The sequence below is a fragment of the Geotrypetes seraphini genome, chromosome 7 (genome assembly GCF_902459505.1).
Source record: "Geotrypetes seraphini chromosome 7, aGeoSer1.1, whole genome shotgun sequence".
In the NCBI taxonomy this organism is placed as follows: Eukaryota; Metazoa; Chordata; class Amphibia; order Gymnophiona; family Dermophiidae; genus Geotrypetes; species Geotrypetes seraphini.
In genome coordinates, this window is record NC_047090.1 from 172,296,935 (window position 1) to 172,310,190 (window position 13,256).

Genomic DNA, 13,256 nt, shown 5'->3' on the forward strand with positions numbered 1-13,256 from the left:
TATGGGTAAAAAGGCCTGAGGAATCTATCCCTGTTGATTTTAAGGAAAATCGAGGAGTTTTGAGGCAGATGGAGGCATGAGAAAAAGATTGTTTAAAATCCAAAATGGCTGCTGCCAGGAAAATCACACAAGAAATAGCCCTTGAAGACTTTCCTGATGGACAAACAACACAGGGAAAGGGGTTTTAGAGGAGGGGAACCTAGGCTCTGGTTGCAGAAACCTTCAAAATTGCCTTTTGAAGACCCTCCCCAATTTTCCCCCAACTCATTTTGACATGTGATGCCTGCCTGCTTCAGCATAGGAACTCAGCTGGAACAAATAGAGAAGAGATCTGTCTCAGATTCGTTGGATGAACCTGGTCTTCGGGCTGCCAGTCGGAGCAAGGTTGGACTGAACCTCAACACCCAGAAAATCTCATCACGCAGGGGGGATGAAGCCAGCCCACTATTAATCTCAGCCGAGCTAAGAAGGAGCCCAAACAGCTTGCACTCAAGCTCCTGACTAAATCATGTGAGCAGTTATGCAAGAGATGGCTCCTGAACCATAAAAAAACATACCCACAGGCTAGCTAGCTAAGTGTTCCCGAGGGGCTGATCCTGCTAGCAAAAGACTTCTGCAGCACAAATCTGTGTCTTCTCCCAGGTAGAGGTCCCAACAAGTGGAAACCTCTGGGCACCGAGCCTCCAAACAAATACTGAGAAAAAATACCCAATAAGTAAAGAAATCACAGAGCAGATTAGAAACGAATCTGAACAACTTGCTTGCAGAAAACAAACTGAGGGGGCAGGAGCAGCTCCCTGGGAAGAAGGCGGAGTTGAAAACATGATTGACAATTTTCTATGGGTTCAGATACAAGACCCTTTAGTTCAGGACCACTATACATATTGTTGTAGAAATGCCCTTGTACTTTAAAGGAGGATTAACAAGACTACAATCTGTACACCTATCCGTTTCACCCTTTCTCCTAGATCCATTATAAGTCACTTTTGAAACAGTTGGTGGGATACCTAGCAGTATCATTTTGTGCCCGCATAGATGAGCAGCATAGGTTGATAGTCAATAGACTTGACGAGTCTCAACCAACTCTCCCTATCTTCTCAAATCTTAGCACCAGGCAGATATTACACCTCCTAGGACATCATGTCTCTCTAGAAGATGGACACCTCTGTCTGGGAGTGACTCTGGACCGCCACCTTACTTTAAATGCTCATACAGATTTACTGGTTAAAAAATGCTTTTCGTTACTTTGGAAACTCAGAACCATCAGAAAATACTTTGATGCAGTATCTTTCCGCCTACTGGTTCAATCTTCCATCTTAAGCATGCTCGATTATTGCGACATAATTTACTTGGGAGCCTTCAAAAAAACCATTCTAAGACTCAAGAGTCATTCAAAATACAGCAGTTCGACTGATCTTTAGGCTGAAGAAATGGGATCACATAAGCCCCTATTACCAAAAACTCCATTGGCTTCCCCTGGAGGTGCGAATTCTGTTCAAGTTCTCTTGTCTGTGTTATAAATCAATACTTGGTCTGGCCCCCACTAAACTAGTTTCCCAATTTAATCTGGCAAGTTCTATTAGGCCCACATGAAGAATACATCTGTTCACCTACCCAACAATAAAGGCCTGCCACTATAAAAGATTCCTGCCCAGAACCCTCGCCTTCCAGGCAGGCAAATGGAACGATTGGCTGAGTAACATTATCTCACACTCCTCAACCTATCTCAATTTTAGAAAATTGATAAAAACGAGTTTGTTCAAGCGATTTGTAAACTAAGAATTCCATAGCACTGCAAATTCAACCATTAACCTTAAGAACTTTATAGCTTTCTACTTCCATTATATAAGATTGTATAGATCTCTTTGAATTGTTGACATCTTCGCTGATTGTCCAGCGCTTCTTGTTGTAAATCGCCTTGAACTTTTCATGGCTTTGGCGGTATATAAAAATAAAATTATTATTATTATTATGATTCACTTCCTAGTGGCTACTGATCCAACAACTTTGGGTTTTTGAGCTTTGGTTCCTTGTATTCCTGGAATGTTATCACTTCCTCCACTTCCAGGGCCGAATACCAATTTTTCACTTCAAAGGAAGAAGGAGCTGGAGTATCAGTTCTGCAATCTGGTGATCTGTGTCCAGTTCTCCTCTTTAAGCATAGCTTCTTCCCCTCTGCTGGAGATCCTTGATGACTCAAAGAGCATTTCACTGATGTGCTTCTGGTTGTCACAGATGCTTTTCAGCCTTGAAACCTCCTTTCTAAGTGCTCCACTTCTTTCATGAAGGTTTCAGCTTGGACACATCCTGCACATAAACTAGTCCCTCACCTTGGATCACACTTTGGAACATTGGCTGTCAAATGGCTCCTGATCTCCATGAAGAGGAGAACAGTTAAAACTGGTTACATACGTAAGACACTGACGCTCAACCTAATCCTCAGAATACCCCTAACCGGTTGGGTTTTCAGGGTATCTCCCTTCATGTTTCTATATCTACAACACGCAAGCATGAAATATATGTGCATGTACTATAATGAAGGTAGTGTCTGAGAAGCTCTCTCTTGCATATTCATTATGGATATCCTAAAAACCTGACTGTATGGGAGTATCCTGTATATTGATTTGAGAACTTCTATCATAAAGAACCAGTTTCCACACATAAAACATCATGCATTAAATAAGAGATTCTGCATTTCAAATAACTCTGGGATGTTACAAAAAAACATTTTATTCACACATGTAATTTAACATCAGTTCACAAAGTCTTCAAATATAGTCATATTATGCACATTAGTATGAAACTATATGTGATGTAAATACAGCACACAAGGGAGCTATATTTAAGCTTCTGGGACACTAATAACACTAATGTCCTTATCCATCATACATAGATAAACATATACACACACACTCACATATGCACACATGTACAAATATATACATACATATCAAGATATAGATATATACATAGATAGATACACACATAATTTATTATAGTAAGACATTTTATTATACTGTTATTAAAACTATTGGAAATAAATAAATCTTACCTCATGTCGGAGATTCTCTTTTGGCAAAACTTCTATAACTGAGAGAAGAGTTTCCAGCCATGCATTACTAACACCTGTCAGAAAAAATATTACAATGCATTTTTCCTCTTTGATTATTTTTTTTCTACTGAACTTAATGTTCATGAAAAGAGTCACATGGATAATACAGATATTCTCCAAAGACAGTAGGATACCATTCATCACAAATGGGTGTTCTCATTCAACAGAAGCCTTGTTTACACTGCTCTGGTCCCAGGCTATGAGCTTTCCAAACTGCTCTACTAAGCATATGTAAGAAATCATTATAGGGTTCCACTTGAGTTTGGTACAAAGCTTTTACACTTCTCCCTCTGTATTTGCTGTGATAGGGGATTAACAGAACCGCAAATACAAAAAAATCGTGAATAACTTTTTCATATGTTATTCGATATTTTCTATTAAAAACCATCGTGAATAGGGTGAAACTGCAAATAACATGGTGGGAGACCTAGCTTGTTCCTGAAGGAGAGGCAAAATACGGTGAAGAAAGTGCTGGGAATCAGCAATTTTCTCTGTAAACGCTTGGAATCAGCGATTTCTCTATGCAAGCTGATGTAATTTGGGAGGAGCCAGCAAGCTAAAAACCGTGAATCATCGAAACCGTGATTGCTGAAACCGCGATACGGAGGGAGAAGTGACTCTTAGAGGAGGCAGAAGGTTTCTTTTTTGAGGATGGATATCCTGTTGTCTTCTAAGATTATCTGTTACAAGTAAACAACTTCATTTTCTCTAAATGCCATCTTCACAGCTATAATCTGAGTGGAAAAAACTAAACCTTCCACAGTCTAGCCCATCTGGACATAACACATTTAACAATAGCAGCACCAAGTACTCACATATTGGGCTCAAAAGAAATGAAAGCCTGTGTAGACTTTCTAAGAGATTTAGTCTACTCCAATAGGTGGGCAGGGCTTTCTTGTAATCCAATATGCATAATGCATGTTTACCTTTGTAGTCATGCAACCTGGGAAAAACTATTGAGGTACAATTTATGGGATAAGATGGAAGTCCAGCACTACATTAGGAAAAACCATCTTATTATAAAACAAAATTCTGTATTGCCTAGATAAACCATTTATAATTGGTGCTCACAGAGTGAATACTGCAACAACTGTCATTAAAAATAAGACCTTTCAAGGTCAGGTGTTTTATTCTTTAATTACTGTATTTATAAAAATAGATAGTCTTCAATATCTTCTCAAATTCAAAGTGGTATGGTACAAAAACCCAAACCAAAATAAAACTGAGCTTTGCAACATCCCAACCTAACCAAAAACTGATGGAACCATAACAGCTGCAAACCATGAGTATTCTAGCAAATTTAAAAGCTACACCACTGAATAAAAGCATCATTATCAAGAAGCAGCAGGACTGAGCAGCTCACAGGAGCCTCATGACTCAAAGGGAGCTTTCATCAGTCAAGTCAGTACCACATTCAAGCCCCCCTAATCAGCAGAAGGCTTGATAGAAGGTTCTAAAGAAGCAAGCCTCACGTGAATCAAACAACTAAATATTGTATGCATATGGGTTTATCTTCTCCAATGTAAGCAGCAATCTGCACTAATGTAAATCCTGAGTTACTTTTTAAAATCTCAATAAAAGAGAGCTTATTAGGATTGATTACATATGTTGACCTCTTAAAAGCTGATTCTACTGTAGTTTTTTCAAGTAAGCAATGCTGCTTGATGGTAATCATACCCATTATGATGTCACAATGCTGCTGACATTTCTGACCCAATTTCATGACTCAATGCTAGCAGAGCATCTGCAAAAGGATGGAAGCAAGAGGTTTGTCCCTTTGTAAGTCCCTTCATGAGGCCAGAAGTAACTGGTTCTTATAAATACTAGTAAGTATTTTGGGCATTTGGTAGTGGTTATCGAAATGATGGCAAGATCAGTTAGGTAGAGGTCAATATGGCAAGTCAGAAGTAGAGCTAGGAGGCCAAAAGAAGTTCAGACACCAATTTTACAGAGAGCTCTCAATGTCCACCAAGAGCAGACGATTCAGCAATGGACTGTGTTTTGGCACTCCAAAATCTGCAACAGGAGTCATAATCTTGTGATAACTATATAGTATGAATTAAGAGCACACAATCTGGCAATGCAAATAAGCAGACTGAAGCAACAATAATTTAATAATAATTTTATTTTTTTATATACCGCCCAACCAATAGTTCTGGGTGGTTCACATCAAGAGAACTGTTACATTTCAGTGAAAATACAGAGTCAGAGAATACATTTCGATAAAAATATAAAATCTGAGAATATAACTATAAAATTAACGTACAAACCTTTCAAACAGGTAAGTTTTCATCGGCTTTCTAAATGCATAATAGGATTGTGTTTGAGCAATCAAAGAACTCATCCAAGAATTTGTTTTTCCAGCTTGGAAAGCGAGTGTCTTTTTCCAAAGAACTCGTGAAATGACATGCTTTTGGAGTGGGATACATAAACATACCAGAATTTCTTGTATTCTTACTTGACATGTATGATTTAAATTGGGAGGATAGGTATGTTGGTATTAAACCAAAGAGTGCTTTAAAACAAATACAATCAAATTTAAAGATGACTCTGGCTTTGAAAGGAAGCCAGTGGAGCTGCTAATAAAAAGGACTTACGTGATCATATTTTTATAAGCCAAAAATCAAATGTACTGCTGTGTTCTGTACTAGAACGCAGTCTGGTAAGTGTTTTCTTATATGATCCCAAATAGATAATATTACAATAATCCAGGGTAGATAGGATAGAGGATTGTACTAAAAGAAGCCAAATCAAAAAACTTTTTTATGGTTCTAAGTTTCCACAAGATTTCTGAAGCAGCTGTGATCAATACTGCAGCCATAAAGATTTGTGCTTGTTTGCGTTTACCAGGTTGTGTGCTCTCAATTCATATTATATAATTGTATACTTACCACAAGATTATGATTCAACCTACTTCTGACTGTTTTTTCTGTTGTACAATTACTACTGCTATCATTTCTATAGCACAGTGTTTCTCAACCTGTGGTACGCGTACCCTAGGGGGTATGTGGGCTGACTACCACCCAGGATCTCTCCCTGCCTGCCCCACTCACTCAAGCCACAACTGCCGCTGCCACAGATTTTCTCCCTGCCCCAACCTGAAGCTGACCCTGCCATGCTCCATTTCCACCCCCACCCCCACCACGCTGACGATGTAGCAACAGAGAAGGGCCAGGCACATGCAGCGACTTCACAAGCGGTCGGCCCACAAGCCTTCCCCTGACGTCAATTCTGATGTCGGAGAGAAAGTTCTGGGCCAGCCAATCGCTGCCTGGCTGGCCTGGAACTTCCTCTCCAACATCAAAATTGACGTCAGAGGGAAGGTTTGTGGGTCGGCCGCTTGTGCAGTCACTACATGCGCCTGGCCTTCTCTGCTGCTGCATCGTCGACGGGACGGGGGGGTGGAGCATGGCAGGGTTGGCTTCGGGGCAGAATGGAGCGTGGCAGGGTTGGCTTCGGGGGTTTGGTGGGGAGGCAGGGAGAAAATCTGCAGCAGCGGCTTCAGTGAGGAGGGCAGACAGGGAGAGATCCCGGGCGGCGGAAATGGAGACAGAAAATATTTAATGAGAGAAGGGGGAGGAAACCATAAACATTATCATTACAGGTTTGAGACACAGAATGGGAAAGGAAGGGGGTACTAACTTGGGACATTAGAAGGGGGGAAAGAATAGAGCTAATGTAATGCTGATTTTTTAAAAAGGGTTTCAGAGGTGATCTGCGAAATTATAGACTAGCGAGTCTGACTTCAGTGTTGGGCAAAATGGTAGAGGCTATTATAAAGAGCAAAATGACAGAACATATACATAAGCATGGGTTAATGAGAGAAAGCCAGAATGGATTTAGTCAAGGGAAATCTTGCCTCACCAATCTACTGCATTTCTTTGACAGGCTGAATGAACACGTGGATAAAAATGAGTTGGCTGATATTCTGTATTTGGATTTTCAAAAGGCATTTGACCAAGTACCTCATGAAAAACCTCTAAGGAAATTAGAAATTCATGGGATAAGAGGTAATGTCCTATTATGGATTAAGAATTGGTTGAAAGACAGAAAAGAGAGTAAGTTTAAATTGTCAATATTCTGAATGGAGAAGGGTAAACAGTGCGGTTCCTTGGGGTCTGTGCTGGGATCGCTATTTTTTTAAATTTAAAACAAATCATAAAACCTTTCTCTTTAAAGATGCCTACCAATAAGTAGGAAATAAGTGAGTGAGAAAATAAATTTAAAAAAAAAACACTTTTAAGAAGCGATATCCCTATCTTCCTCTCATTACTTCCCCTCCCTTTATATTTATCATTGTAATTAATACTTTCCTATCCCCAAAAAATTCTCTTGTTTCTAATCAGTCTCAATTGTCATAGTTTTAGGTTTATCCCATAATATTTTATTTTACCTATTTATATTAAACCTTTTTAATTTGTGATATTGTAAACCACCCAGATACATGTGATGGTCGGTGTGTGTGTGTGTATATATATATATATCAAAATCCATTAAATCCTTAGATTGGTGGACATTCGTACAATTCTTATCTTCTTTTAGATTTTTAATATCAAAAATGTGGGGGCAAGCCTCAGAACCTGGAGTCAATTTCTCCCATTTTTCTGGGACCTTAACAAAGAAGAAACTAGCTGTTCAGAATCTACAGAGACGTGAGGCTACATTAAAGAGGCATTGTGAAGAAAGATATCCCTGACGCAGCGGGTTGTAAGTCAGTCCCGTGAAACGTAGGCCTTGTTGGATGATTACATTTGATTTCAGCAACGGTTACAATTAAGAAGGCAATAAAACCGAGTGGATCAAAGCTAAGTATTTGATTTTTTCAATCGCTAATATGAATTGCGATCATTGAACTAATAAATGATAGGCGTTTGCATAATACATCAGAAGCACACACTGAGCACTTTATGGACTAAGTTATTGAATGAATTTAATCTTCGTAAACTTTTTATGAAATAAATTAATAAATTGAAACGTCGTGAGTATTTTATGAAATGAACAACGATGAACTGTGATGAATGAATTTTAAAGTTAATTAAGTATCTTCAAGCACTGATGCACTTTCACAATTAAGCATTTTTAAGTTTTTCTAGGTAGTAGCACTCTGAGGATTAGATTGGTATGTGGTCATGTATAAGGATAATTTGAATGAGTTAGTATTAAATTAATAATATATTTTTTAATTGGTTTTAAAATAATTTTGGATGAAATAAACAGTTAATAAGATTGATAAAAGAGGGAATATAGTTAGTTAAATTGTGTTATTAAATTAAATTAAAGCAAGATAGCTGGCAGGGAGGTGGGTCTCAAGCCTATGATGCTATAAGGAGTGTAAAAGAGGATGGTTTCTTCTTTGTGAAGGTCCCAGAAAAATGGGAGAAATTGACTCCAGGTTCTGAGGCTTGCCCCCACATTTTTGATATTTAAAATCTAAAACAAGATAAGAATTGTATGAATGTCCACCAATCTAAGGATTTAATGGTTTTTGACATAGATAGAGATAGAGATAGATAGATATAGATATAGAACTATAGAATAACCATTTAATAGTAATTTCTTGGTCGGTATATCAAGCCATGAATAAACTTGAAACTTGAACATATTTATCAATGTTCTAGAGATGAAAATAACTAGTGAGATAATTAAGTTTGCTGATGACAAAGTTGTTCAAAGTTGTTAAATCACAAAAGGATTGTGAAAAATTGCAAGATGACTTTGGGAGATTGGGCATCAAAATGGCAAATGACATTTAGGGCTCCTTTTACGAAGCCGCATTAGCGGTTTAACACGTGTAATAGCGTGTGCTAATTTGCAGGCTGCGCTAGCCACTACCGCCTCCTCTTGAGCAGGCGGTAGTTTTTCGGCTAGCCCGGGGGTTAGCACGCGCTAAAAAGTTGCAGGCGATAAGGCTAGACTCAATTAGGGCACTGGTCTTTGACCTAAGGGCCGCTGTGTGAGCGGACTGCTGGGCACGATGGACCACTGGTCTGTCCCTGCAGCGGTAATTCTTATGTTCTTAAAATATTTCTTCACACAACGTGTAATTAAACTTTGGAATTCCTTGCTGGAGAATGTGCTGAAATCAGTTAGCTTAGTGGGGTTTAAAAAAGATCTGGATAATTTCCAAACAGAAAAGTCCATAGTCCATTATTGAGATGGCTTGGGGAAATCCATTGCTTATTCCTAGGATAAGCAGCATAAAATCTGTTTTACTACTTGGGATCTAACTAGGTACTTGTGACCTGGGTTGGTCACTGTTGGAAACAATATACTGGGCTTGATTGTCTTTCAGTTTGTCCCAGTATGGCAATTCTTATGTTCTTGCATTGAAAAAAAAAAATTGGGGAAATCCAAGATGGCCATGGCAGCAGTGTTTTGGCACCAAAAAATGCCTCAAAAATGATAAAATAAAACAAAAAAGCTAGTGATTCTAGAATTTTAGAGGAGGGGAATATACTTTCTAGTCTCTAGGTGACCTTAGATGTAACAGCTCTCTATACCATGATTCATATGGATAAAGCTTTACAATAGCTGCAGGGGATCTTTGATCAACAAATAATGTGTACAAGAATTACACATCTTTTTTTTTTATTCAATTATCCAAATTAGTATTGACTAAGAGCTTTTTCGGACTTGCCATTCCCCTTCTTTTTATTTTTATGAAATGTATCCCAGCCATTTCCCTTTTGTAGCATGTCTCGTCAGTAATATCTTGTAACTTGTATTGCCATTCCCCCCTTTTCACTTATATTTTAAATTTTTGTACAATGTAAACCCCTTTGGTAATTAAAGCGGTATATCAAGCCTAAATAAACTTGAAACTTAATGGAGAGTATTATCAACAGATCCATGGTATAGCAATGGGGGCCTCATTGGCTCCTTCATTAGCTACTTTATATATGGCCATTCTTGAAGAACAACATCTGTATGGATCAGAGTGGTTTCAAATAAATTATTATTTGGAAGAGATTTTTGGATGACATTTTTTGATTTGGTCTTCTACTATGGATGAACTCAATGAGTTTGTGACATGGTTGAATCAACAGGACTCCAATATTCAATTTACAGCTAATATACATCAGAAGGAGATAGCCTTTTTTGGATTTGAAAATCATGAAAAAACAGAGGACTTTAAGGACCACCTTATTTCGAAAGCCAACTGATAGGAATAGCGTTTTGAGATATCATAGTTTCCATCCGGACCAGCTAAAAAAAGAGTCTCCCAATCAGCCAATCTTTATGGCTGCAAAGGATTTGTTATTCTATGGAGGAATTTCAAATACAAGCATGAATGATGAACCAGAGGTTCACTCAACAGGGTTACCCAAGACAAGTCATTCAACAAGCATACTTGACAGTAAAGTATGCTCAGAGAAATGTACTGTTGGGAATACAAACAAGATAGAACAACAAATGACTCTTGTTATGCTTGTTCAAAACTTTTCCCCCTCACATCTAAAATCAATAGAATAATCTTAACTCATTGGCAAGCTGCACAATTAATGTGTGATACAATATGGGATAAACCATTATTTTTCTATTGTAGAACAAAGAACATAGGAGAATTGGTGAATTCATGCATCCAATTAAATAAATGACAGCAGTGGAAAGGGCACCAGACTAATTGTGGAAATTGCCAATGGTATCCTTTTACTATGGCAGGTGATCACTGGATAGACCCTAATACTGGGAAGACTTACCAAGCACGATCTACAACTGACTGTAATACCTCTTGTGTGATCTATATGATCCAATGCCCATGTAAGAAGATGTATATTGGTCCACTACCAGACCTGTCAAACTTAGATTGAATGAGCACAAGTCACATGTTTACACCCAGAATGAAACTGCTCCTTTAGTACGGAATTGGATCTTAATGAATCATAGTCATTGCTGAAACAAGGCTGCCCTGTGAACTTCTAAAAGCTAAGTTACTCAACATTTCATATTCTGCTCTTTTCACTGGTTTTCAGCATTATATCTGCTTAATTTCTCTTCTCCTCCCTGTTTCTTACTAAAAAAAAAATATAAAAAAGCACAAAAAAATAAATCCTTCTCTTTCCTCTGTTAAATCTTATTTCCTCTTCCTGCATTTTTGTTTAAAATACTGTGTTTTAGGTGGTATAGAGCCTATATTTCTGGTGCCTGTGGCTCAGGGTGACTAAAGTAGGGAAAATCCTGTTATAAATCCTGTGTTTTAGGGTAGCACTAATAGAACCTGCATTTTTGTTTAAAATACTGTGTTTTAGGTGGTATAGAGCCTATATTTCTGACTCACTAGTTTTTAGCCATTGTGTCTGATTAGGTGGAGAAGGGAGGGGCTCTGTTTTACTTCTAAGGTTAATTGCATTATCTTTGGGACATTGCTGAAACAAGGCTGCCCTGTGAACTTCTAAAAGCTAAGTTACTCAACATTTCATATTCTGCTCTTTTCACTGGTTTTCAGCATTATATCTGCTTAATTTCTCTTCTCCTCCCTGTTTCTTACTAAAAAAAAAATATAAAAAAGCACAAAAAAATAAATCCTTCTCTTTCCTCTGTTAAATCTTATTTCCTCTTCCTGCATTTTTGTTTAAAATACTGTGTTTTAGGTGGTATAGAGCCTATATTTCTGGTGCCTGTGGCTCAGGGTGACTAAAGTAGGGAAAATCCTGTTATAAATCCTGTGTTTTAGGGTAGCACTGATAGAACCTGCATTTTTGTTTAAAATACTGTGTTTTAGGTGGTATAGAGCCTATATTTCTGACTCACTAGTTTTTAGCCATTGTGTCTGATTAGGTGGAGAAGGGAGGGGCTCTGTTTTACTTCTAAGGTTAATTGCATTATCTTTGGGACATTGCTGAAACAAGGCTGCCCTGTGAACTTCTAAAAGCTAAGTTACTCAACATTTCATATTCTGCTCTTTTCACTGGTTTTCAGCATTATATCTGCTTAATTTCTCTTCTCCTCCCTGTTTCTTACTAAAAAAAAATATAAAAAAGCACAAAAAATAAATCCTTCTCTTTCCTCTGTTAAATCTTATTTCCTCTTCCTGCATTTTTGTTTAAAATACTGTGTTTTAGGTGGTATAGAGCCTATATTTCTGGTCACTTCACAACCAATCAAGATGACCTTTATTCTATGCAATCACTGTGGTGCTTTAATTCCAAGACATACTATTTGGAGGCTTAAGGCTTGCCCCATCTGTCTTCAACTTGCCAGTATTAAGGAGGAGCTCTGCAAACTTAAACAGGAATTGAATACAATTAAAGCAGCTTCCATCACTCCACAAAATCATACCAACTTACCACCTCTACCTCAAAGAATAAAACAGCCCAGGAATAAATGGGTCACAGTAGGCTCAGGAAGACTGCGACATGTAACACAGAAACATCCACCTTCACTAATATTACCTCTACAGAATTCCTTCGCACCACTAGTACACTGCGATACTCAAGAAAACAGAAGGGAGGTGGAACTGGAACCAATGAAGGTAACTCAAGAGAACAAGCGCACCCTAAGTACAAATAAAAAAGCCAAAAACAGAAAACTATTACTGTTGGGGGATTCCATCATCAGAGGCATTAACCTTGGAACACAGGGTGAGGAGACCAAAATAGTGAAATGTCTTCCAGGATCCTCAGCTACCAGGAGTTCCAGGCAAATACCGACTATAATTAAGGAAGAAACTAAGGATTTTAACACTGATGTTGTTATCCATCTGGGAACAAATGACCTGGCCAACAACTCCACACTTGCAGCACAGAAAGCTTTTCGGGAGCTTGGTGAGGGCGTGAAACCTTTTGTAAAGACTTTAGCTTTTTCTGAAATACTGCCTGCATATGGAAAAGGAGAGCAAAGAGTGAAAAACACAGAGGACTTTAATAGATGGCTCAGAGCCTGGTGTCATCAAGAAGGCTTCAGGTACATAGGAGGATGGGGAAATACATGGAAGGACAAGAAGCTATATTGCACTGATGGGCTACATATTACTACAGCAGGAAAAAGAAACCTTGCAGAGAAATTTAGACAATATTTTTCTAGGCATTTAAACTAGAAGGTGGGGGTGGTGTATGTACGAAGGACAATTATAGAGACCACCCCCGGCAAAAGAAAAGATGTGATAGTAGTAAAGGCTGCAACATAAGCAATATCAGCAACTCAT

The 13,256-nt window shown here is 38.3% G+C and overlaps 1 protein-coding gene across 8 annotated transcripts in view; it reads right to left on the reverse strand.

Annotated features, from left to right (window-relative positions):
• The window catches only part of PPP4R4 (protein phosphatase 4 regulatory subunit 4), a 417,794-nt gene that overhangs the window by 304,989 nt on the left and 99,549 nt on the right, over positions 1 to 13,256 (reverse strand). For all 8 annotated transcript variants that reach the window (XM_033953260.1, XM_033953256.1, XM_033953258.1 and 5 more), the window contains one exon: positions 3,053 to 3,126. In XM_033953260.1, coding sequence (XP_033809151.1) covers positions 3,053 to 3,126 — 74 coding nt within the window. The remainder of the gene's footprint in view (positions 1 to 3,052; positions 3,127 to 13,256) is intronic.